The sequence below is a fragment of the Stomoxys calcitrans genome, chromosome 4, assembly GCF_963082655.1.
Source record: "Stomoxys calcitrans chromosome 4, idStoCalc2.1, whole genome shotgun sequence".
NCBI classification, from domain to species: Eukaryota; Metazoa; Arthropoda; class Insecta; order Diptera; family Muscidae; genus Stomoxys; species Stomoxys calcitrans.
The window spans coordinates 173,704,396-173,728,146 of NC_081555.1; the positions used below are offsets into that span (position 1 = coordinate 173,704,396).

Consider the following 23,751-nt stretch of genomic DNA (forward strand, 5'->3'; position numbering starts at 1 on the left):
AAAATTGACGCCAAACAAACACATGTAAACAAAATTTCGCGCACTTTTTTTCTAAAGCAAGCTAAAAGTAACAGCTGATAACTGACAGAAGAAAGAATGCAATTACAGAGTCACAAGCCGTTGAAAAATTTTGTCGACTATATGAAAAATCCGCAATTACTTTTTGGGCAACCAATATATGCCCCATTGGTGCCTCAATTGTTGTTCAGACGTTTAAGAATTTTGTATTGATTCATTCAAAAGTTTAAAATTTTTAATTTTATATAAGCAAACAGTTGTTGCTAATATCAGCAGAATAATTTTATCTGGGTGAATCTTATGGTGAAATGAATAAAAATACATCACTTAAATGTTTGTATTTTTTCAAAGTCAATTTTCTTTCTACTTTCAATTTCGAGAATCATTTCTTGTCAACACTTCCCAGAAATGTCAATCACGACCTTCACCAAAAATTTACTGTTCAAACTCTTTGGCCATGGCTGCTTCAATCCATCACAAGGATGTTTGAACACGAAAACAAAGTTTTGACCCACAAAAAAACCATTATTTTCCTATTTTCTTGCATACCAAACAATACGTAAAAAAACCTTTTATTAAGCTTAAAGCTGTTATTTATCCACCAAAAGTAGTCAACGACATTGATATGTTTCCCAGTGATAAATGACATTTTAAAAGATATTTCACAAAGTAACTGCAAAGTAAAGCATCGACACAAACAATGTTTGTCTTGCCACATAATTTTTATAAAAACTAGTTATTATATAAAAAATGGAGACAATAAAGATGGCAAGATGTTTGCTAACACCCATGGACCATATAACCTTATTATATATAGCAATTTTTTGCAATATCTAGAGTAAAAATAAAATACTTGAAAATTGTTTAATACATACCTGTCAAGTAACGATGAATCACCATAACAAGCGGGGAAGAGAAAAAAAGAAAATAAAAAATATCATTAGCTATATTGTCGTTAATTTTTTATTAAATAACATTTAATTGTTAAAAATACTAGTCTGGAGCTACGCTATATATTTTAAAAAAGTTCTACAGAAAATTTAATTCATCACAAAAAAATATCTACGAAAGCAAAGATTTACCAAAAGCTGAGGATACAACTAAGAGTGCAAATATGGCTACAGTTCTACAGTGCGTATACTTAATGCTAATCTTAAGGATTAGAACACTATAGCGTATAAGCAATATTTATTAGATATAATGAAATATAAAATTTAACAACTTAATTACTTAAATAATATCTAACAAAAGGTTTCTTGTTGCTAATATTGAAATATTGAACAAAAATTTGACAATTCGAGCTTTTTATTATTTGTTATAAAGAAAATTGAAAAATATATCATTTATATAGTTATGCAAATCCAAATTCTGCCCATAAACATTGCACAAAGAACAGGGGCAATAAGGTTATGTGTATATAAAAATACAAATATTACTACTAGACTTATGTTCTTGTCAAACTTATTATAGAACTTTGCTTTCTATTTATTTTATTTTTTATACCCACCACCATAGGATGGAAATATGCTAATCTAGTCATTCCTTTTGTAACACCTTGAAATAATGATCTAAAACCCCATAAAGAATGTATTTTCTTGATCGTCTCGAAATTCTGAGTCGATCTAGCCATGCCCATTCGTCCGACAATCACGACAGCGGTCGAAAGCGTTAAGCTAGCCGCTTGAAATTTTGCAAAGATATTTACTATTGATGTAGGTCATTGGCGATTGGTAATGGGTCATATTGCTTCAGATTTGGATATAGCTCCCATATAAACCAATCTCCAGATTTGACTTTTTGACCCCCTAGAACCCACAATTTTTTTTGTTCCCAAACCTTTAAATTGAAAAATCGGTCTATATAGCAGCTATATCCAAATATGGATCGATTTGGGCCAAATTGCAGAAGTATGTTGAGGGGTTCGACTTAGCTCATTGTCCCAAATTTCGGCGACATCGGGCAATAAATGTGCCTTTAATGGGCCCAAAACCTTAAATCGAGAGATCGGTTTATATGGCAGCTATATCCAAATCTGGACCGTTCAAAACCAAATTGAAGAAAGATGTCGAAGGGCCTAACCCAACTCATTTTCCAAATTTCGGCCACATCGGACAATAAATGCGCCTTTTATGGGATTAAAACCTTAAATCGAGAGATCGTTCTATATGGCAGCTATATCCAAATTTGGACCGTTCTAGACCAAATTGAAGAAGGACGTCGGAGGGCCTAACCCAACTCACTTTCCCAAATTTCGGCGACATCGCACATAAAACGCGCATTTTATGGGCTGAAAACCTTAATTCGAGGGATCGGTCTATATGTTAGCTGTATTGAAATCTAGACCGATCTGGCCCCTTTTGATGAAGGATGTCGAAGGCCCTTACACAACTCACTGTCCCAAATGTGGGCTAAATCGGACAATATAAGCGCCTTTTGTGGGGTGAAAACCTTAAATCGAGAGATCGGTCTATACGGCAGCTATTTCCAAATCTGGACCGTTCTAGACCAAATTGAAGAAGGATGTCGAAAGGCCTAACCCAACTCACTTTCCCAAATTTTGGCAACATTGCACAAAAAACGCGCCTTTTAATGGGTCCAATACCTTCAATTCAAGGATCGGTCTATATGGCAGCTATATCTAGATCTGGTTCGATCTGGGCCAATTTTGAGAAGGATATCGAGTGGCCTAACACAACGCACTGTTTCAAATTTCTGCAAAATCAGATAAAAAATGTGGCTTTTATTGGGCTAAGACCCTAAATCGACATGGGGGCTATATCAAGATATAGTCCCATATAACCATCTTCGAACTCAACCTGCTAATAGACAAAGGAAGAATCTGTGCAAAGTTTCAGCTCAATATCTCTATTTGTAAAGACAGTAGCGTGATTTCAATAGACAGAGAGAAGGACCGACGGACGGACAGAGGGACATGACTAGATCATCTTAGATATTTACGATGATCAAGAATTTATATACTTTTTACGGTCTGAAATGGATATTTCGATGTGATGCAAAAAGAATGACAAAATAAATATACCCTTGTCCTTCGGTGGTGGGTATTAAAAAATTATTTTTTGTTTTTTGGGACACTCTAACGTACTTGGCCATTCCATTGCATTCTTTGTTTCTATACTAGAATCCAACCATTTGGTCTTGAACTCACATTGAAATTTTATTGAATAGCTAAAACTGCGTAGAGATCCAAAGTGAAGGATAGTATTTAGTGTCTAAATTATCCATTTCCTGTTATACAGTTTATAGTTTATTTCCTTAAATGGAATTTAAAATCAGTTTTCGTTTGTTGCGCTTTATTATTCATGAATATGAACCTACTAGTGTTTAAAAAAAAAGTTTTGTTAATACCCAAACTTTCAAATTTTTACAATTTATTGTCTAAATTGTGTTCATTAACCCGACTTTTGATTTTAAATCTTCATTTATTTTTTTTTTAATTTTTAAAAATTTTTGCATAAAAAGGTACCCTTTTTTGGCAAATAAATCCTGCAATAAATTATTTCCAAATTTATATATTGTCTCTTAAAATGGTCTGTAACGCTACAATTTAAAAACCCTTAAATTTACTTTTTTTGTTTTATTCTGCAACATAATTGTTTTGTATATCCATTTCGATTTAATTTGATTTTTGTTGTTTGTATTGTTGCTTTGTTGACAACTTGTTCTCTCTATTAGATAAACACAAACATCAACTAAGACAACATAGAACGGAAGTTGTAAATGGAATGATACACGCACACATACTTATGGATAGAAACATGTACAATATCAATGTGAGAGTTAAGAGCTGTGTAGGCAAACATGTGAATCACTTACCCGCCGGCAACAAGTATCATCTGCATTTTGGCTTATATTGGTAAAGCTTAATTGTAATATTGTTACTGCGATTATTTTCATATATGTAGATATGAATGTAGTTGTATGCATATATAGATGTGAACGAACGTAAAACCAAAATATCTATAAAAGCTGATCAGGCGATGAGATTACTTTTTCAGGTATTTCTTTTATTAATGTGGTGTTTTATTTTTATTGGTCTTTGAAGATTTTGGGTTCATGTTACATATTCTTTGCATGGCTATGGGAATTTTTCATGGACATTCTTTTTAATTTTTTTTCAATTTTTTGTTTTCAATGGCAAGTATATATAAATGTTTTTTCTTTTGTAATGTTGTAAAGGATTACAGATGGAAGTCAGTGATGATAGATTTTGGATAGGTCGTTATATGAAGAACGGACCATAATGTTTTAAGGTGAAGATGGTGGTAGTACTTGTAGTAGTTGTAGCAGGAATAGTGGTAGTAATAGTAGTAGTAGTAATAGAGTAGTAGCAATACTAGTTGTAGTAGTAGTGATGAAAAAATGCTGGTTTTTATTGCAGTGTTGGTCATTTTCTTAACAACAAACACAGCTAAAGTAATTTTTCCATAATTGCAAACCATAGCACTGGCATGGTGTTTGTTTATTTTTAAATTTTCTATAGTGTTTACTTTTGGTTGCTTGAGGATTAAAGAGATTCATTAGAACACTTTTGTATGTAATGTAAATAAATGAAGAGATAAGTATAAAAGTTTTGGCATTCCTTTGGGAAATAAATCAAGTTTTGGCAGCAGTCATTTAAGAATTTTTTATGGTAAAGGTGAAGTTTTTCTTTCAAAACATAGCTTATGATGAAAAATATTTCATTCAAAAAACTTCGTGCTAGAAAAAATGGGTTTCAAGGATTTTTAAATTTATAAACCTTGAGGCAGTTGAGAGGAAAATAATATTAATTCTTAATGGTTTACGGAAAATATTCATTATTAATGTTAAAATGTTTTGAAATTGAAATATTTTAACATATAAAACAAATTCTTAATAAACTAAGCTGAAGGTCCATTGGAAACACCCATTTACAAATCACTTCATTAAAGGAGAATAGTTTGTCAAATGGGCCTATTTCAGCTAAAGGTCCCACTTAGGGGAGAGGCATTGAAAACAATTATGGATTTTGTAAGTAACACGGAATTCCTAACTAAAAATTTTCATTTTAGAGTTTACTTTATAGTTTTTAGAACGCACAACAAGCCGATTACTGGCTTAGGTATGTCCATAGTGGCATGGGGCGGATTAATATCTGCACCCTCTTTTCAACCTAAGCTAACCTAACCTAAAGGTCGATATTATGTTCCCTTTTTGGAGCAATTTATATAATTTAAAATATATCTATTTGTGGACACATTCTATTATGGTAAACATTATTTTTTTGTTGGAAAATACCTTAAGGAGCAAAAAAAAAACTTAAGGACCAAAAAAATCCATCTGCAGTTTGAAGTTAATCAAACTGGTGTAGAAATCATCACGCTAGAAAGCAGTGAAAGAGAAAAATTCGATATTTAGTTGTAGATCGTAGGTACTCCACTTTTTGTGTTATATTCATGTGCATGAGTCAGAGATCCATCTCGAAGTACCCCGTTAAGAATTCGGCATACAACTACAGGTAGCTTGATAACTAAACCCAGTAAAAATGGGAAATTAATTCTTCCATCTTAAACAAAATCAAGTAAAAAGGCGTTTGATACCCACCACCTCGGGTATATATGTAAGCCAACTTTTATTGAAATCCGGTGAAAATTGCATACCTTATGTCCCATAGCAGTTATATCGAAATATGTTCCGATTTGGACCAAATTCTAATAAGTACAAGTAATTGTTCAATTGCGTATAACAAACTATTAGTCTTTTTAGTAGATATATGTAAAAATAAACCAATCTGAACCATATACAACATGGATGTCGAAGAGCCTTACATAAGTCAATGTGTCAAATTTCGCGTGAAATCGGATTATAATTAAGCCTTTTATGGGACCAAGACTTTAAATTGAGATACCGGTCTACATGGCAGCTATATCCAAATCAGGACCGACTTGGATCAAGTTGCAGATATATGTCGAAGGGCATAACACAACGCACTGTCCCAAATCTCGGCGAAATCGGACAATAAATTCTCCTTTTTGGGCCTAAAACCTTTAGTCGAGAGATCGGTCTATATGGCAGCTATATCCAAATCTCAACCGATCTGCGTCAATTTGAAAGGGAACGCAAAAGAGCCTAACACAACTCACTGTCTCAAATTTTGGCAAAATCAAACAATAAATGCGCATTTTATAGGCCCAAATCCTTAAATCCAAAGATAGGTGTATATAACAGCTTTATCCAAATCTGGACCGATCTGGGCCAAATTTCAGTAAAATCGGATAATAAATGTGGCTTTTATGGGCCTAAGAACGTAAATCGGAGGATCGGTCTATATGGCAGCTATATCCAAATCTGGACCGATTTGGATCAAGTTGCAAATAAATGTCGAAGAGTCTAACTCAACTCACTGTCCTTAATTTCGGACAATAAATGCGCATTTTATGGCCCCAAAACCTTTAATCAAGAGATCGGTCTATACGGCAGCTATATCCAAATCTGAACCGATCTGAGCCAAATTTAAGGAAGACGCCAAAGAGCCTAACACAACTCAGTATCCCAAATCTCGGCGAAATCGGACAATAAATGCTCCTTTTATGGGTCCAAAACCTAAAACCGAGAGATCGATCTATATGCCAGCTATATTCAAATCTGGATCGATCTATGTCTTATTGCAGAAGTATATCAAGAGGCTTAACTTAACTCACTGTCATAAATTTTGGCAAAATCGGACAATAAATGCGCCTTTTATAGGCCCAAAACCATAAATCGAGAGATCCGTCTATATGGCAGCTATATCAAAATCTGGACCGATCTGTGCCATATTGAAGAAGTATGTCGAAGGGCCAAATTTCAGCAAAATCGGATAATAAATGTGGCCTTTTTGGGCCTAAGACACAAAATCGGAGGATCGGTCTATATGGGGGTTATATCCAAATCTGGACCGATCTGAGCCAAATTGTCGAAGGATGTCGAAAGGCCTAACACAACTCACTGTCCTAAATTTCAGAAAAATCGGATAATAAATGTGGCTTTTATTGGCCTATAACCCTAAATCGGCCGATCGGGCAACAATAACCAAATCCGTACCGATCCAGGCCTAATTAACGAAGGATGTCGAAGGGCCTAGCACAACTCACTGTCCCAAATTTCAGCAAAATCGGATAATAAATGTGGCTTTTATTGGCCTATAACCCTAAATCGGCCGATCGGTCTATATGGGGGCTATATCAAGATATGGTCCGATATAGCTCATCTTCTTACTTAACCTGCTTATGGACAAAAAAAGAATCTGTGCAAAGTTTCAACTCAATATATCTATATTTAAAGACTGTAGCGTGATTCCAACAGACAGACGGACGGAGAGACGGACGGACATGTCTAGATCTTCTTAAATTTTTACGCTGATCAAGAATATATATATACTTTATAGAGTCGGAAATGAATATTTCGATGTGTTGCAAACGGAATGACAAAATGAATATACCCCCATCCTTCGGTGGTGGGTATAACAATTAAAAGTATACTAAGTTTTGCGGGCCGTATCTTATATACCCTCCACCATGACTGGCATTTTTTGATTTATTTGCGCGGTATCTCTTTTTGGGCAAACAAATAATAATGAATAAAAACTGTTATGCCTGTTAGTGCTATATCAAGTTATAGTCCGATTCGGACCACAAATGAATTGAATGCTGAACATTATTGAAGTCATTGTATAATATTTCTGTCCATTCGGATAAGAATTGCGCCTTGTAGGGGCTCAAGAATCAAAATCGGGAGAACGGTTTATATTTGAGCTGCATCAAGCTTGGATCGATTTAGACCATATTGGTCACGTATGTTGAAGGTGATGGGAGAAATCGATGTACAAAATTTCTAACAAATTGTATGAAAATTGCGCCCTCTAGAGGCCTAAGAAGTCAAGACCCAAAATCGGTTTATATGGCAGCTATATCAAAACATGGACCGATTTGGCAATCCCAACCGACCTACGCTTATGAAAAGTATTTACAGCAACATTGGAAGTCAGTTAAACGGAAAACACATTTCAGGGCTATAGTCGTTAGTTTAAGTAAACGCCTTCTATAGGCTTAAGAACTCAATTCGAGAGATTGGTTTATATGAGAGCCATATAAGGTTATATTCCGACCATACGTGGCGATGGATGAGAGTCTTAACATAAGTCATTGTGCAAAATTTCAGCCAAATTGGATAATAATTGCAGACTCCGGAGGCAAATTTGCAAATTTTTAAAATTTCCACATGAACATTCCATTAAGAAACAGGGGCAAACTTCTTTCATATCTATGAGTGCTGTCCGATTCGAGTTTAAGCTCAATGGTAAGCTGTACCAAATACAGTACCTCACAAATGTCGCCAACATTAGTAGGGGATAACCACTGTTGAAAATTTGTGTAATGTTTTCGCCAGGATTCGAACCCAGCCGTTCAGCGTCATTGTCGGATATCCTAACATTTTTTATACCAAGTCCGAACGGAGCTCTTCGTAGCGATACCACTTGGTAGAGAAGCTTTTACATGGCAGGATACCTCAAAAATGTACCCAGCATTAGTTGGGGAAAACTGCTGTTGAAAATTTTTCTGATGTTAAGGTGGGTATACAAAGTTCGGCCCGGCCGAACTTAACGCATTTTTACTTGTTTTGTGATGATCTCGCCAGGATTCGAACCCAGGCGTCCGGCGTCATAGTCGGACATGCTAACCTCTGCGCTACGGTGGCCTTCCACTCTGGAGGCTCAAATGTTTAATCGGGAGATCGGTTTATGTGGGAACTATATCATCTCATATACCGATTTGGCGAACATTCTAACCTCTGCCCCACGGTGGCCTCCAAACTTGCACCAATTCAATTTTTCGGAATTTTTTGAAAAATTCTTCTTTGGCCCCTGTTTGGAGACCATGCTGACCTTTGCGCTACGGTGTTCTCCACTCCTTTCTGGAGGCTCAATTGTTTAATCGGGACATCGGTTTATATGGGAACTATATCAGCTTATATACTGATTTGGACCGTACTTATGGCAGTTGTTGAGATTATAAACAGATGTCATCATGCTAAAATTCAAACAAATCGGAAGATAAATGCGACCTCTGGAGGCTCAAGAACTTAAATCGGTTTATATGGGAGCTATATCAGGTTATAGACCGTTTTGGACCATGCTCCACTATTTTCTATTTTCTGTACAAAATTGTACAGCTTTATGCTAACTTTGACTATTTTTGTGTAACGAATACACTAAGAGGCAACACTATGCGACCTTCATCAATATGAAGTATCTGTGCAAAATTTCGAGCTGCTACCTTTACGCGTTCGACGGGTATCGTGATTTCGACAGACGGAGGGACGGTTGGACTTTCCTAGATCTACAAAGAATGTCGAGACGATCAAGAAAATATATACTTTATAGGGTCGCAGATCAATATTTGAGGGGTTACATACGGTATGACCAGATAAGTATACCCCATCCTATGGTGATGGTTATTATCAATTTATGTGTTATGAATCTTTTAGTAAGCAAATTCATAATTCACAACAACAATTTTACAATCCATTTATTTTAGACCGAATCTATAGCCATTTTCTTAGTTTTGGCTTAAAATGTAATTAATTTCATTAATATGATATGCCATTCAAGTCCACTTATATCATCCAATGTTTGCCCTAATAGCTTCAATTTAAAATAAAATTGTTTTTTTTTTAACACTTTTATGTAATAAAAATCACATTCACCATCAATGCATATAAAAATGCATTCAATTATAGTGATAAAAAATTTTGATTTTTTTTCTTCACCATGGTCATTGCATTCACAATTGATGGTCATTAGAATTGTAACTCTTATCGACAATACAATGTTGTACAATCTCCTTGGCTGGGGTAGCGTATGAGTGATTTTATGCTATTACTCTGTTTACATACATCATACGCTAGATGGTACACATGTACACAATGGCAGTGAGGTCAATACAACCAAACTATGAAAGCCAGAGAAAGTAGAAACGATTAATCAGATTAAATGAAGTGATATTAATCTAAATGGAAAAACTGAGCCCTTACAAAGACGAGGATATTTACAGCAGCCCACACATAGAGATATGTCAGGAAATACAATTAAACAGTATCGAAAATGGAATTGTTGGACTAGAGAAAGAAAAATGGACCACTTTAAATGTGTATTAGTGGTGTATCAAAAATTCTGTAATTATTTTTAAAATGTACAAATGAAATTAAACAATCCTTATTTTTTCAAACGGTTCTTATTGGCAATTTTGATTAATATTTACTTTTTAATTCCAAATGCTTGGAATTTTAAATTCAATTTTGAAAATTTTAAGTTTTAATACCCTCCACCATAGGATGGGGGTATACTTATTTTGTCATTCTTTTGCAAGACATCGAAATATTGATCTGATACCCAACAAAGTACATAAAAAATTGATCGTTTTGACATTATGGGTCGATTCGACAGACGGACGGACAGGGCTACCGTCCGTTTGTCGAAAACACGCCAAATTTCAAAATAGTAAAGCTAGGCGCTTGAATTTTTACGTGAATACTTTCTACTAGCGTAGTTCAGTTGGGATTGTAAATGGGCTATATCGGCCTATGCTTTGATGATATATACCGATGTTGGATCATGACTTCTTGAGCCTCTAGAGGGCGCATTCAACAACCAAAAATGTCAAAATCGGTTCATAACCAGATATAGCTCCTATATAAATCTCTGATCTTGACTTCTTGAGCCGCTAGAGGATGCAAATATTATCCGATTTAGCTAAAACTTTATATGGAGTTTGTTTTTAATTCAACAACTGTGGCAAGTATGGTGTAAATCGGTTCAAAACCTGATGACTTCTTGAGCCGCTAGAGGGCGCAATTATAATCCGATTTGACTGAAATTTTGCGCAAAGTGCCTTGGTTGGACTTCCAACACCTGTGCCAAGTATAGTTCAAATCCGTTCATAACCATATATCGCTGCCATATAAAACGGTATCCAGATTATATTTTTTGAGCCTCTAGAGGGCGCAATTCATATCCGATTTGGCTGGAATTTTGTACAACGACTTCAACTTTGGTTTTCATTAGCCAAACCAAGTATGGCCTCAATCGGTTTATAGCTTGTTAAAGCTCCAATAGCATAGAAATTCTTATCCACTGTCATTTGTTTTCCTCTAAAGAGATACCGGACAAACAACTTGACATATGCGGTCCATGGTGGAGGTTAAAGAAGAGCATACCACGCTTTTACTTTCATGAATTTTCTACACTTTAAAATTTTTATCTTTATAACTTCTGATTTTTATTATACCCACCACCGAAGGATGGGGGTATATTTATTTTGTCATTCCGTTTGCAACACATCGAAATATCCATTTCCGACCCTATAATGTATATATATTTTTGATCAGCGTAAAAATCTAAGACGATCTAGACATGTCCATCCGTCTGTCTGTTGAAATCACGCTTCAGTCTTTAAAAATTAAGATATTGAGCTGAAATTTTGCACAAATTCTTTTTTTGTCCATAAGCAGGTTAAGTTCGAAGATGGGCTATATCGGACTATATCTTGATATTGTCCCCATATAGACCGATCCGCCGATTTAGGGTCTTAGGCCCATAAAAGCCACATTTATTATCCAATTTTGCTGAAATATTGGGCAGTGAGTTGTGTTAGGCCCTCTGACATTCTTTGTCAATTTGGCTCCGATCGGTTCAGATTTGGATATAGCTGCCATATAGATCGATCCTCTGATTTAAGAATTTAGGCCAATAAAAGCCACATTTATTATCAAATTTTGCTGAAATTTGGGACAGTGAGTTGTGTTATGCCCTTCGACATCCCTCGTTGATTTGGCGCGGATTGGTTCAGATTTGGATACAGCTGCCATATAGACCGATCTCTCGATTCAAGGTCTTGGACCCATTAAAGGCGCAATTACTGTCCGATGTCGTCGAAATTTCGGACAGTGAGTTGTGTTAGGCCCTTCGATATTCGTCTTCAATTTGACTCAGATCGGTCCAGATTTAGATATAGCTGCCTTATAGACCGATCCTCCGATTTAGGGTCTTAGGCCCATAAAATCCACATTTATTATCCGATTTTGTTGAAACTTGGTACAGTGAGTTAAGTTAAATCCCTTGACATATTTCTGCATTATGGCACAGATCGGTTCAGATTTGAATATTTCTGCCATATAGACCGATCTCTCGACATAAGGTTTTTGGCCCATAAAAGGCGCATTTATTGTCCGCTTTCGACGAAACTTGGGACAGTGAGTTATATTGGGCTCTTCGAAAATTTTCTGTAATTTGGTCCAGATCGGTCCAGATTTGGATATAGCTGCCAAATAGACCGATATCTCGAATTAAAAATCTTTACCCCATAAAAAACGCATTTATAATCTGGTTTAACTGAAATTTGACACATTGACTTGTATAAGGCTTTTTTAGATATACGCAATCGTATATCTAAAAAAGTATTTGTATTTGATCCAAATCGGATCATATTTCGATATGACTGCTATGGGACATAAGGTATGCAAATTTCGCCGGATATACCCAAGGTGGTGGGTATACTGACTTCGGCCCGGCCGAACTTTACGCCTTTTTATTTGTTATATATAAGAAGATAGGCACTTTATATGAGTACTTGAGACCATACTACAACCAATGCCCGATTTGATTTTAGTTAAATAATTCAAATACAAACTGAGTTAATAAAGGCAAAGAGTCGGCCCGGCCGAACATAGCACATTTTTGATTGTTAATATTTTTTTTTTTACTTTTTTCATATATATATATATATATTTTTTTTTATTTGCCAATATGAGTTCTCTACCTTCTATACATTAATTTTTAGTATATAGCTTAAAGCCTTTTACCTATGCCTTGAGGCCATTGTTGAATCAAATCCTCGTTAAAACCATATTTAAATTAAATTATCTCTGTTTTTTTTTTTTTGGTTTATTTCCCTCTCAATCTGCCTCTGGGCAAGACCAATACATATTGTAGAATTTATGGCAATAGATATAGTATTTTTTTTTTTCGTAATTAATTAAAATCCCAATAACAAAATCAAACAAAAACATACTAGCATGGAGATTAAGGTAGACAGAGTGAATGTTGAAAAAAAAAATAAACATGGAAAAAATTCATTTAATTAGCATTCCATAAAAATTATTGCATATTTCAGGGGCGTCCATACAAAACGATGAGAGAACAAAAAAAAAAATGGCAGCAGTTGCGGTAAGAGCATTATCATCATCATCATGGGCACTCAAACACGAAAACAAAGAGAAGACAACCAGCACAGCACAACAATGCTGGTCATTTATTACAAAGTTAACAAAGAACACGCGTATATCATAGACATTCATAGTATGTATGGAGACATTGCAATACACATACACTAACATAGTTAGCACACGCATATACATGTTGGTTGTGTGTTTGACACGAAATGCCATTGCACTTCACTCGGCCAACATGAAACAAGCTAACAAGCATAAATTGATCAATCATCAACCACATGCAGACAGACATGGGCAACATAATGACCTCCATGGAAACACACCCATACAGTGTATGCACTCACACACATGCCACTTGTTCAAGCCTCAGGGATGATACTTGAGATTTGTTTAAATTTTAGAATTATTTGTATTTTATATTAACCGTGTTTTTTTTTCTTCGCTCAAAAAGTACCATCCCTGACATACCTTGCAGCGGTAGCAAACATACACTCATACAAACACAGAGAAACATAGCACACAATGCACATTCAATAGTTGAGTTTGAGCGAAGACGGGCAAATGCATAGGATAGGTGGTGTTTATACTTAAATAGAATTATTTAAAATTTCTGGTTATTATTGGAGTAAGGAAGACTAACATTATTGTTATCGCTTATTTGCATCCTTGGTCATTTGTGAGATTGGAAGTAACTCGTTTGCTTTACTTCAGGGCTTAGGGAGTAGAAAAAAGCCGTTGAACTAAAACTTTTGCTTTAAAAGTGTTTTTGTTTTATCGTTTTATTGTGTTTATAGTTGATTTTGTTAATGTCTTTGGACTTTTTTTTACAAGTCTGTGTTTGGTCTGTTTATGTTTGGTATTGTCTCAATGGTTTTGTTGTTTGGTATTATTTCTTTAAACTTATGTGATTTTTTAACTTATTGTTCTATTTGGATTTTTTTTGTACTTTTTGTTTACATTCATACGCAGCCACAGCACCTATGTTGGTATACAAAATTCATAGATTCGCATCACGCATTCTAAGGCAACACAAAGTTTATTGTATCGTGCCGCATTGAAAGCAGCGTCTGCAGAGCCGAAGCCAGCGACAAAAACAGCAGCAGCAGTTAAAGCAGCGCCCGGCTTACAGTTACATGGGCATTTTGTTGATAAACACCCGCTTTACACACTCAAAAACACTCACACACTCCCAATTCTTTTCAGAATTTTTTATGTAGTCAGTTACAGACACATTCGCACATTTTGCGGTTACGGTTGCGGGGTAGTGTGTTAGGTCTCTTAGAATTTATTTTATTTGTTTTATTTTTATATTTTCTGTTTTGCTTTTGTTTTCACGCTTTCCTTTGCCATTACATTTGTGTGTATGCATGTGGTTAGCTCTAGGATTGTCCTTTTCTTTTGTTTTCTTTTCGTTACTTAATTCTAGTTAAAGCTGTCTTAAAGATTAAATTTTAATGTTTGCCATTGACATTTTCTCATCTCCATCAATTGCCAAATTGGAATTGGCTATCATAGATAATAAACGTTGTGCGTAAATGTATGTGGTGAGGAAAATGTGTCTAAGCATTAAATAAGCTTCCCCTAAATAGATATTTTTTTTTTGTTGGCAAATATACTTGAAAGAGACAAATCATGAGACCGTAAATAGTGGCTTAACTGCCCTATCAGCTTTAAAAAATATGCTTAAATTCATAAAATTATTAAAGCGGAAATGGAAATGGTTGAGTTAAATATTTTAAAAAAATAATGTTTTTTTATATAGCGTTGCACTGTGGGCCAAATGGCGTAAAAATTGAAAACAAGTCCACAACTTTCTATCTGTTGAACCGAGCGACATTTGTGGAGGAGAGCATAGGCTATAAGGAAAAGGGCGTTGTTGTCGATATCTTTAATAAAGGGTGAGATACAGCTTGTGAAAGTTGACCACTTTCCACTTCCCCAATCTTTAAGGGGTTATAACTTTTAAGGGGTTTGAGACGAGCTCAATGATCGGAGATGCAAATGGAAAAAGAAAGCCAAAGATAGCAACACACACCAACCACTATGGGACACGTTTCATCTTAGGTTAGAAGAATTTTCAACCACATTAGGTGTAATGGCTTCAAGGGCCGTGCATAGGTATGTTATATTTGAATCGTATTATTGGCGAAAACGCATCTATGATACAATCACCACATTAACCAAGCTCGACAATCCTGGTTATTAGCTGTACTTTTCCCAATGCATGTATTTTTGTGTAATGACAGACATTCAATCTGTAACAAATTACACTTCTTCCGTACACACTTCTACATTAACTTTTGATTTACTGAAGAAATTTGCATGATTTAGACTTTAGAGAAAGACCCCGATGAGATCTAAGGAAACATGCATATGCTAAGCTGTTTCATCTAAGCTGTATCATCTCAAGCTTGTAAAATGCTAATTTTTATCCGATTTCGAGAGAAGAATCTCAGTGAAGGGTCAGGTAGTACTGACTCAATGAAACCAATGAAACTCGGGAGGGGGTGTTATTGGCGCCTTCAAATATCCAAAGGCCAACATCAGCGTCTGTTCCCTGGTTAGGGGCGGCTGGATGAGAGCGCTATATCTTGGAACAAGCAGCTCGCGACATCGAAGGAAACATAAGCTATCTCACATCATCCATGCGATTGGGGCGCTGGGCCAGTAGCCCGCTCCCGGAACATTATAAATACTCAGAGAAAGAAAGGAATAGAAACAACTAAGAGCATGCTAAGTTCGGCAGGCCGAATTTTATATACCCTCCACCATTGATCGCATTTGTCGAGTTCTTTGCGCAGTATCCCTCTTTAGGCAAACAAAGAATAATTAATAAGAACTGTTATGTTAGTGGAGCTACATCAAGTTATAGTCCAATTCGGACCATAAATGAATGCTGAACATTGTAGAAGTCATGGTGCGATATTTCAGTTCATTCGGATAAGAATTGCGCCTTGTAGGGGCTCAAGAAACAAAATCGGCAGATAGGTTTATATGGGAGCTGTATCAAGCTATTCATCGATTTAGACCATATTCGACTCGTATGCTGAAGGTCATGAGAGTAGTCGTTTTATTAAAACTGAACCAAGTACGATTTTATAGCCTCATCATTGCCGAAAGTTTTACCATTTAAGGAGTTCTGCAAAGATCGAAATAAATGGTAGTCTGATGGTGCAAGGTCAGGGCTATATGGTGGATGTATCAAAAGTTCCCAGCCAAGCTCACTCAGTTTTTGGCGAGTGACCAAAGATGTGTGTGCGATCTAGCGTTGTCCTGGTGGAATATGACACCTTTACGATTGACCAATTCTGGTCGCTTCTCCTTGATGGCTGTATTCAATTTGTCCAATTGTTGACAGTAAACATCCGAATTAATCGTTTGGTTCCTTGGAAGCAGCTCAAAATATACCACACCCTTCCAATCCCACCAAACAGACAGCATAACCTTCTTTTGGTGGATATCAGCCTTTGAAGTGGTTTGAGCTGGTTCACCATGCTTGGACCACGATCGTTTTCGACTAACGTTGTTGTAAACAATCCATTTTTCATCTCCAGTTATGATTCGTTTTAAAAACGGATCGAATTCATTGCGTTTAAGGTGCATATCACAAGCGTTGATTCGGTTTGTTAAATGAATTTCTTTCAATACATGTGGTACCTAAATATCAAGCTTTTTCACCAGTCCAAGACTTTTTATGTGATAATGAACGGTTGATTTTGGTATATTTAACTTCTCTCCTATCTCATGCTCAGTTACATGACGATCCAATTCGATTAATGCTTTGATCATCAACTTCATTTGGCCGACCTGAACGTGGCTCGTCTTTAAGTGAAAAATCTCCAGAACGGAATTTGCGAAACCAATTTTGACACTGTCTTCCTTTTAAGGCTTTATCTCCATACACATCTCGTAACTTTTTAGCAACCTGCTCCGCGTTTTTTCCTTTACGGAAATAATAAAGTAAAATATGACGAAAATGCTCCTTTGTGGGCTCCATATTAAAATTGGCGCCAAACAAACAAATGAAAACAAAATTTCGCGCACTTTTTTTCTAAAGCAAGCTAAAAGTAACAGCTGATAACTGACAGAAGAAAGAATGCAATTACAGAGTCACAAGCCATTGAAATAATTTGTCAACGCCGACTATATGAAAAATCCGCAATTACTTTTTAGGCAACCCAATATATCAAAACATGGATCGATTTAAACCATACTTATTGCAGTTATTGGAAGTAATACCAAAACACCACGTGCAAAATTTCAGTCAAATCAGATGAGAATTGCGCCTTCTAGAGACCGATTTGGCGCATTTACAATCCCAACCGACCTACACTAACAAAAACTATTTGTGCAAAATTTCAAGCGGCTAGCTTTATTCCTTCGAAAGTTAGCGTGCCTTCGACAGACAGATGGACGGACGGACCGACGGGTGGACATGGCTAGTACAAGGAGTACAAGGCAGATATAAAAGCCTTACAGGTGCAATGGACCGGAAATGGCGTCACAACAACACCAAACGGTAACAAACTATACTATAGCTGCCATAACGCAAGGCATGAATTTGGCAGTGGATTTTTGGTTAGTCGGAGACTGAAACACCTTGTCTCCAACTTCACTCCGGTGTATGAGAAGCTGGCCACAATCCGCATAAAAGCCAAATTTTGTGCTCATGCCCCGACGGGAGACAAGAAAGAGCAGACCAAAGATATGTTCTTCGAGCACCTAGAGAGAGAATACGACCGCTGCCCCGCCCATGATATTAAAATCGTTCTGGGAGATTATAATGCAAAGATAGGGAAGATAAATATATTTAGACCAACAACTGGAAAATGTAGCCCACACGAAGAAACTTCCCATAATGGATTGGAGCTAATAGATTTCGCCGCGGCAAAGAATATGGTAGTTAACAGCACCAGATTTCAACATCGAAAGATTCACACGGCCACATGGTTGTAATCCGATCAAAACACAATAAACCAAATTGGTCATGTTTTAAGAGATGGAAGGCATTCATTCAGCGTGTCAGATGTACGGAACATAGATCCAGGGAACATAGATTCGGATCATTACCTTTTTGCAGCAAAGGTTCGCACCTCGAGAAAAGTTTGATCTGACACTGCAGGGAAACTGAACATTGAAAATCTGGCAACGCTACAAATGGCAAAGGCATATTCCACTCGACTGACCTAACTGCTTAATGAAAGCACTCCATATCTCAATATTATAAGGGCTCAGTGGCAATACATTGCCCTCTCCATGACAAATCGGTATTTGGATACCGGAACCCTCCCCCAAGTACGGAATCCTCCCATGTAGCAACGCCAGATGATGGAGTGGTATCGGGAGAAAAGGAGAGAGGAGAAACGACTATTCCGCAAAAAGAATCAGTAAGGAAAGGCAAAAGTCAGGCGGAGCCGACTATATAATACCCTAAACCAGCAAGTATACGTAATACTTTTAATAGATAACATTTATATCCAAATTTAGTCAGACTTTAATTTTGCATACCTATTGAAATATCGAATAGAACCTTATACGATTCTCTTACGATGGTACGAAAATTGTGGCATCTTCAGCCTTAAAAGTCGAAACGCATAAAAGAAATATATAGAAGTTTTATCTAAATTGATTTTGATGAAACTCTGTACACGAATTGGGATATCAATGAAACCATATCGTGAAGAATTTTGTAGATATCGGACCAAAAATGTGGCTTCTACAGAATTAAAAGGCCATATCGGCAATATATCTGTACCACAGTGGTGGTGCAGGATATAAAAAGGAAGTGGGAAGACGTGAGAGTGAGCGAATAGAAATGTAAGGAGTTAAAATGAAATCCGGAAATTCTACCAAAGAAACATCACATCAAACCGATGGCTTTGGCTTTGGTACAGTCACATCCTCCTGCAGAGACCAAGACGGAATTCTGGTAACTGATACAGATAGTATGCTAGGGATATGGAAAGAACATTTTACCCAGCTGCTAGTGTCCGACGATGGCAGCGAAGAGGATACTGAAGAACCAATATTTGGTGATGGTATAGCATGTTTACCTCTTAGGCAGAATGAGGTCCAGGTAGCAATGACCCGACTAAGGAAAACAACAAAGCAGCAGGAGGCGATGGGTTGCTCGCTGTGCTATTAAAGACCGGAGGCAACACGCTGATATGACGTCTCCATCAGCTCCTCTGCGCGATTTGGCTAGAAAAACGCATACCCCATGATTGGAACCTAAGCATACTATGTCCCGTACACAAGAAAGGAGACAAGACGGAATGTGCCAAATACCGAGGAATAAGATACTCTCGAACGTACTGTGTGAGAGATTAAAACCTAAAGTCTTTGAGATAATTGGGCCCTATCAATTCGTCTTTAGACCTGGTAAATTCACCCTAGACCAGATATTCACAATGCGCCAACTTCTGGAAAAGACCCGAGATAATTGGGCCCTATCAATTCGTCTTTAGACCTGGTAAATTCACCCTAGACCAGATATTCACAATGCGCCAACTTCTGGAAAAGACCCGAGAAGGACAAATCAACACCTACCATCTTTTTGTTGACTACAAAACCGCTTTCGGTAGTCCTAAATGTTTAGAGGTATTTGAAGTCATGTCTGAGTTTGGTATCCCTGCAAAATTAATAAGACTCTGCAGGATGACAATTGCTGATACGCGATCCTCAGTAAGAATATAAAATAATCTCTCTGGACCATTGAATACCAAACGGGGTTTCAGACAAGGAGACTGCTTATCGGGTGATCCCTTTAATGTCCTGTTGGAGAAGGTTATACGAGATGAAGATGCGAATTGGTTTGACCACTAATCACAAGACAATACATGCTAATCGCCTATGCCGAGGACATCGATATCATAGGTCGGTCACCGGAAGTAGTAACTGCAGCCTTTAAAAGAATCGAAAGATCGTCAGTGAAAATAAGTCTGGCAGTAAATGGAGATAAAACGAAATGGTTGGTTTCAATTTTCAAAACGCATTGTACAACCGAGCGGATAAAGAAAATGGAGAAAGTTGGGAACCACAACATTGGAGATGCAAATGCAAATTTTGCCCATGAACATTCCACTAAGGAACAGGGGCAAACTTCTCACATATCAATGTGTGTAGTTTAAGCTCAATGATAAGGGCCCTCCTTTTGATAGCCGAGTCCGAACGGCGTGCCGCAGTTCGACACCTCTTTGGAGAGAAGTTTTACATGACATAGTACCTCGCAAATATTGCCAGCATTAGTAGGGCAAAAACCACCGCTGAAAATTTTTTCTGATAGTCTCGCAAGGATTCGAACCCAGGCGTTCAGCGTCATACGCGGACATGCTAACCTCTGCGCTACGATGGCCTTCATTGGAGATAGTCAACAACTTTATCTACCTCGGCACCGCCGTAATCGAAACGAATGACACCAGTTTTGAGATAAATTAAGTAAGCAGTTTAGAAACCAGTAAAGAAGGGCAGAAGTCGGTCGGTGCCGACTGTATAATACCCTACACCTACCCTATAAGTACAATGCGGGAGCTATATTCAATTCTGAACCATTTTTGATGGACCTCGGCGAGCAAAAATATGTTAAAACTGTAATAACTACGGTTGACAAATGACAGCATTATTGCAAATTACCCAAAATTTGACGAACATCTATATGGGAGCTATAACTAATACTGAACCGATTTCTATGAAATTCACCAGTAGGGTAGGGGGTCATTAGCAAATCCTTCCTGCCAAATTTTGAGAAAATCGGTTAACAAATGATCATTTTATTGGAGTATTGCTGCAAATTTGACGAACATATATATGGGAGCTATATCCAAATCTGAACCGATTTCTATAAAATTCTCCTGTAATGTCGGGAGTCTTAAGAAAATCCTTCCTGCCAAATTTATAGAAAATCGGTTAACAAATGACAATTTTATTGGAGTATTGCTGCAAATCTGACGAACATGTATATATGGGAGCTTTATCCAGATCTGAACCGATTTCTATGAAATTCACCTGTAATGTCGGGAGTCTTAAGAAAATCCTTCCTGCCAAATTTATAGAAAATTGGGTAACAAATGATCATTTTATTGCAGTATTACTGCAAATCGTTCGAACATATATTGGGTTGCCCAAAAAGTTACTGAAAATAGGACGAGCATATACAATATATGGGAGCTATATTTAAATCTGAACCTATTTTTTCCAATTTCAATAGGCTTCGTCTCTAGGCCGATAAACACGCCCATACCAAATTTGAAGACGATCGGATGAAAATTGCGACCTGTAGTTTGTACACAAATTAACATGGACAGACAGATGGACAGACAGAAAGACTGACGGACAGACAGACAGACAGACAGACAGACGGACAGACAGACAGTGATTTTGAGACTATCGGTATACTTATCAATGGGTCTATCTCTCTTCCTTTTGGGTGTTACAAGCTAATAATACCCTGTATCACCCTGTGTAGGGTATAAAAAGGCCACCTCTTGACAGTACAACAGTAGTGGTGTAGGGTATAAAAAGGCCAACTCTTGACAGACGAAGATTCCACTATACACTGCACTGATACTACCCGCGTTGTTATATGGTTCTGAGGGATGGGCTCTTGTGAAAGCAGATGAGGCAGTGCTTGAAGTACTTGAGAGAAAGATTCTTCGTAAAATATATGGACCAGATTGCTTTAATAGAGAATATAGGCGACGTATAAACCACGAGCTGTATGACGACGGTACCATAGTTACATGCATCAAAATACAACGGCTGCGTTGGCTAGGTCATGTTATCAGAATGGAAGCAGAAGCTCCAGCAAAGAAATCTTTTGAAGGCAAACACGGTGGTCATTGGCGGACATGCTTACCTCTGCGCTACGGTGGCCTTCACTGCAAAAAGAAATCCACTGGCATAGGGAAAGAGAAATGAAAGGCGTTTTAAGATCTAAGAGTGCTTTGTAATTTATCGGTTCGACTACCAGCCAATAAATCCATCCACCCTTTAGAAAAATTGTTGCATAGACAAAAAATGCCTGCAAGCCAAATGCCATGTAGCAATGCGATATTTTCCGGCGACAGTCTGCAAAGTTTCCGTTACACTAAACTACATTTCTGAGAATTAAGTTGGGGCTTTGTCATAATTTCTCTTTTTTTTGCCATAATTTATGTGTGTGTGTGTTATTGAAGTACTATTGATTACTTTCTTGGTGATGGCGATGGTGATGGTGGTGGTGGGGGTGATGTTGAGGGTCATACTCTACATTGAGTTTTTGGTTTTTAATGATTTCAAATCTAAATTAAGAAGTTTAGCAGCACTTGATGCTGTGTGTGAGAGTGCAATCAACAGAATAATGCAAAAAAACGAAATCAACAACAACATCAGCCGTTGCAATGGAACCCCTTTTGCAGTATTTTATAGAGAGCCTATTGTCATGAGTATGGTTATATGTGTGTGTGTGTGTGTGTGTGAGGTAAATAAAGCATCAATCCAAGCTTCTAACCATACACCACGAAGCAGGCAACCAACCGACTAACCAACCATCCATGCAATGAGGCCGCACCGCTTAAAGCCTTGATGGGGTTGGTAATTGTTTGACGTTTATGTTTTATTGTTTTCCACTCAATGTTGGTTTTTGATCGATTTTTTTTCTATGGCAAATTACACTTAGCAAAATAAAAACAAAAAATTTGGCTAAGTTTTGTTTCTCTTTAGGAATTTTTGAGTTAAAATCACAAAAATTTTATTAAATTTTTTTTTTTTTTTTTTTTGAGCTTAAAGACAGATTTTTTCATTTCACTTTAGCTAGACATATATAAGTAATAACTGACCTCTGTCAGAGCTCATAAATCAAAGTCACTCATCATACACATGCACGCACACTCTCACATATATACTCAGTTAGGGCCATACACAATGCAGACACATGTTTGTATTGAAAGGCAAGCACAGCAGAATCTTTTTTTGAGATGAAGAAAAAAAAAACCATCCACTCGGCCCACATACAGCAACACCCATTCATTTGGCATAGAAAGAAAAAAAAAATAAAGGAAGGTAAGACACCAGAAGAAGGTCCTTTATTTTGTAGGTAAGGACCCACAGCATCACAAACAAATAAATAGACTCACACACGCACACGTATACACATACACACAGTTAAACAGGCACTCACGTATGTTGGGCATACGCACATATTCTAATTTTTTAATGATATTTTGGGGATTTAGAGCAGCAAATAAATTATCAAGAGCACACACATAGAGCACAGAACAGTTATTTTTTTGGGGTAATTTCTTAACAAAATAGTTTTTTTTGGCCAAAGCTTTTTGGAGTTTTTTCATTTGTTTTTGTTTTATTTTTCAATTTTCCATTTTTTATCTTCTAACAGCACTCCCTGAGTTGCTACCAATACATCATACACACACATACGCACTTAAAAAAATAGAATTAATTTTCATTATAACTTTGGCCATTTGAAATTACTCAGGGAATCCTTAACGCCAT

General features: G+C 36.8%; 1 protein-coding gene and 1 long non-coding RNA gene across 7 annotated transcripts in view; both read right to left on the reverse strand.

Annotated features, from left to right (window-relative positions):
* LOC106082695 (potassium voltage-gated channel protein Shaker) overlaps nt 1–23,751 on the reverse strand; it is a 694,624-nt gene that overhangs the window by 495,420 nt on the left and 175,453 nt on the right. Inside the window, exon 1 of one of the 6 annotated variants that reach the window (XM_059366523.1) lies at nt 13,904–14,002. The exons of 4 other annotated variants lie outside the window; for them this stretch is intronic. In XM_059366523.1, coding sequence (XP_059222506.1) covers nt 13,904–13,905 — 2 coding nt within the window. In that variant the 5' untranslated portion in view covers nt 13,906–14,002. Of the gene's footprint in view, nt 1–3,852; nt 4,123–13,903; nt 14,003–23,751 lie in introns of those variants that run through there. One more of the 6 variants, XM_013245360.2, reaches the window with a different exon arrangement.
* On the reverse strand, nt 14,552–22,988 carry LOC131996720 (uncharacterized). Its single transcript, XR_009397946.1, has 2 exons — nt 22,751–22,988; nt 14,552–14,699 (listed from the first exon to the last, which is right to left on the reverse strand). It is a non-coding gene; the product is annotated as an uncharacterized LOC131996720 (long non-coding RNA).